General features: G+C 45.3%; 1 protein-coding gene across 1 annotated transcript; it reads right to left on the reverse strand.

The window, feature by feature from the left end:
• Window positions 1-449: 449 nt before the first annotated feature.
• LOC137721342 (RING-H2 finger protein ATL67) lies at window positions 450-1,307 on the reverse strand. The gene has a single exon (XM_068460440.1). The coding sequence runs from the start codon at window positions 1,290-1,292 to the stop codon at window positions 699-701; it is 594 nt and encodes a 197-aa protein (XP_068316541.1). The 5' UTR covers window positions 1,293-1,307; the 3' UTR covers window positions 450-698.
• Between the last annotated feature and the right edge of the window lie 592 nt (window positions 1,308-1,899).

The raw sequence follows: 1,899 nt of genomic DNA on the forward strand, positions 1-1,899 counted from the left end.
AGAGTAGTTAGCATGTTTAGGGTTAGATTAGGTGTCAAAGCAGCCAACTTTGTCTTATGCTACTTCGAAAGTACATGATTGTTGGAGTCATGACCACCACATGACCTTTGACTCTCCATCAAATCCCTACAATCCACGAATTAACACTACGTCTTCAAACAAGGAAAAAAGAAAATTACAAATTCAGACAGGGTTGCCAAAGTTGCAGATTCACTATTCTATCAAAATTTAGCATTGGCCAAACAAGAACTCCCCTATTTTTTGTATTACCAAGCAAGAAACACAAACACAAGCCCTTCGCCGAATGGCGAATGCTTTGCTCATGACAAGTTGGTTTAGTGGAACTCAGTCTTTACTTTGTTAAACGGTTGTAAATTCAAATATTATGAACAAGACTTGTCTGTTGGAAAAACTGAATGCTTTTAAGTGAAGTAGAATAATTCAGAAACTTTATCATCACTCGATAAAAAAATTGATTAACATTAAAACAAATCCCTTAAATTTCAGTTTTTTTGTTGCATAATCCACTTTCACCAATTTCAAAACCCCAAAAAAATTTACATTTCCTAATCTCCCGAAACCAAGCAACCACTCAACACACCCCATTGAAAACTGACACAATCGAAAGAAAAAATAAAACCCAAAACTAAATAAAGAAAGTGAAAAAAAAAACAGAAATCCAATCAATGGGCAATATGTCACCTCCTCCATCTCCGATCGGCCGGGTACTGAGACAAAGGCACAACCTCCTGCAACGGAGTTGACAGAGGCGTCGGCAGCGGCGAGTTACGGCAAACCGGGCACGATCCTTTGAGCCGGAGCCACGCGTCGAGGCACAACAGGTGGAAGTAGTGCCGGCACTCCGGCATCATCCGGAGCATCTCGGCGTCCTTGTAGTCGCAGAGGCAGATGGAGCACGTGGACGAATCGGGGGTCGACGCCTCCTTGGAAAACGGGAACTTGGGGTAGGAATTGATGACGCTCGGGTGGAGCCCGACGACGGCGTTCTCATCATCATCCTGCTGCTGCTGCTCGATGTCGTCTTCGGCGACGAAGATGATGCGGGGGAGGATGACGCCTTCGGGGCTCGGATTCGGGTTCTGGCGCTGAGGCGGCTGGTGGTGGTGGTGGTGGCGGTGGCGGGAGACGCGGCAGCAGATGTAGGAGGCGAGGAGAAGGGTGGAGAAGAGGACGAGGAAGCCGAGAGAAATGGCGATGCCGTAGCCGAGGCCGAGGGTAGTTAGATAATTAGTGGGGGAGTGAGGGTTGGAGGGGGTGGGGGTGGACGACATTGGAGGAAGGGAGGGGGAAGGAGGGGTTTAGCCATTGGAGGGGGGGTGTGATTTTTTTGGGTGGGTTGGGGTGAGATGGTGGGTGGGTGCGGCAGCTGCTGCATTTAATACTCACACCAGAAGACGCATTAAATTGGTGGGAAACTGTGAGTGGTGAGTGGTAGTGACTTACTCCTACCACCCTCCATTTTGGATTGGGTTTTGTTTTGTTTTCGGCTCCTACCCCCCCACGCAATCCCCATTTAGCCCACTAAATAGTAAAAAGTAATTTTAGGCTTTTAGCAATAGCCCACACCCCGCCACATTTCCATACGTACAAAATTCTGAATTCGACGCTGGCACTAGCGTTAATTAGTTGGAAATTTAAGATACGTTTGAAAAACAAAATTGGAGCCGTCAAGTGCTTCAGTCCCAGGTTCTTTATTAACAAACATATGAAATTTGTCGTAAAAAATTGCTACATGTTTACCGTAGAAGCAATTCTAGTATAAACGCTTATGAACATTATTACTTTCTACAAAAACAGTTCCAAATGAATTTTTAGTAAATGCTAAATTCAACCGATAGTTGGTTAAGTTTATACGGCTTATGAACATAGCTAAAGTTA

Source organism: Pyrus communis, chromosome 16, assembly GCF_963583255.1.
Source record: "Pyrus communis chromosome 16, drPyrComm1.1, whole genome shotgun sequence".
NCBI classification, from domain to species: domain Eukaryota; kingdom Viridiplantae; phylum Streptophyta; class Magnoliopsida; order Rosales; family Rosaceae; genus Pyrus; species Pyrus communis.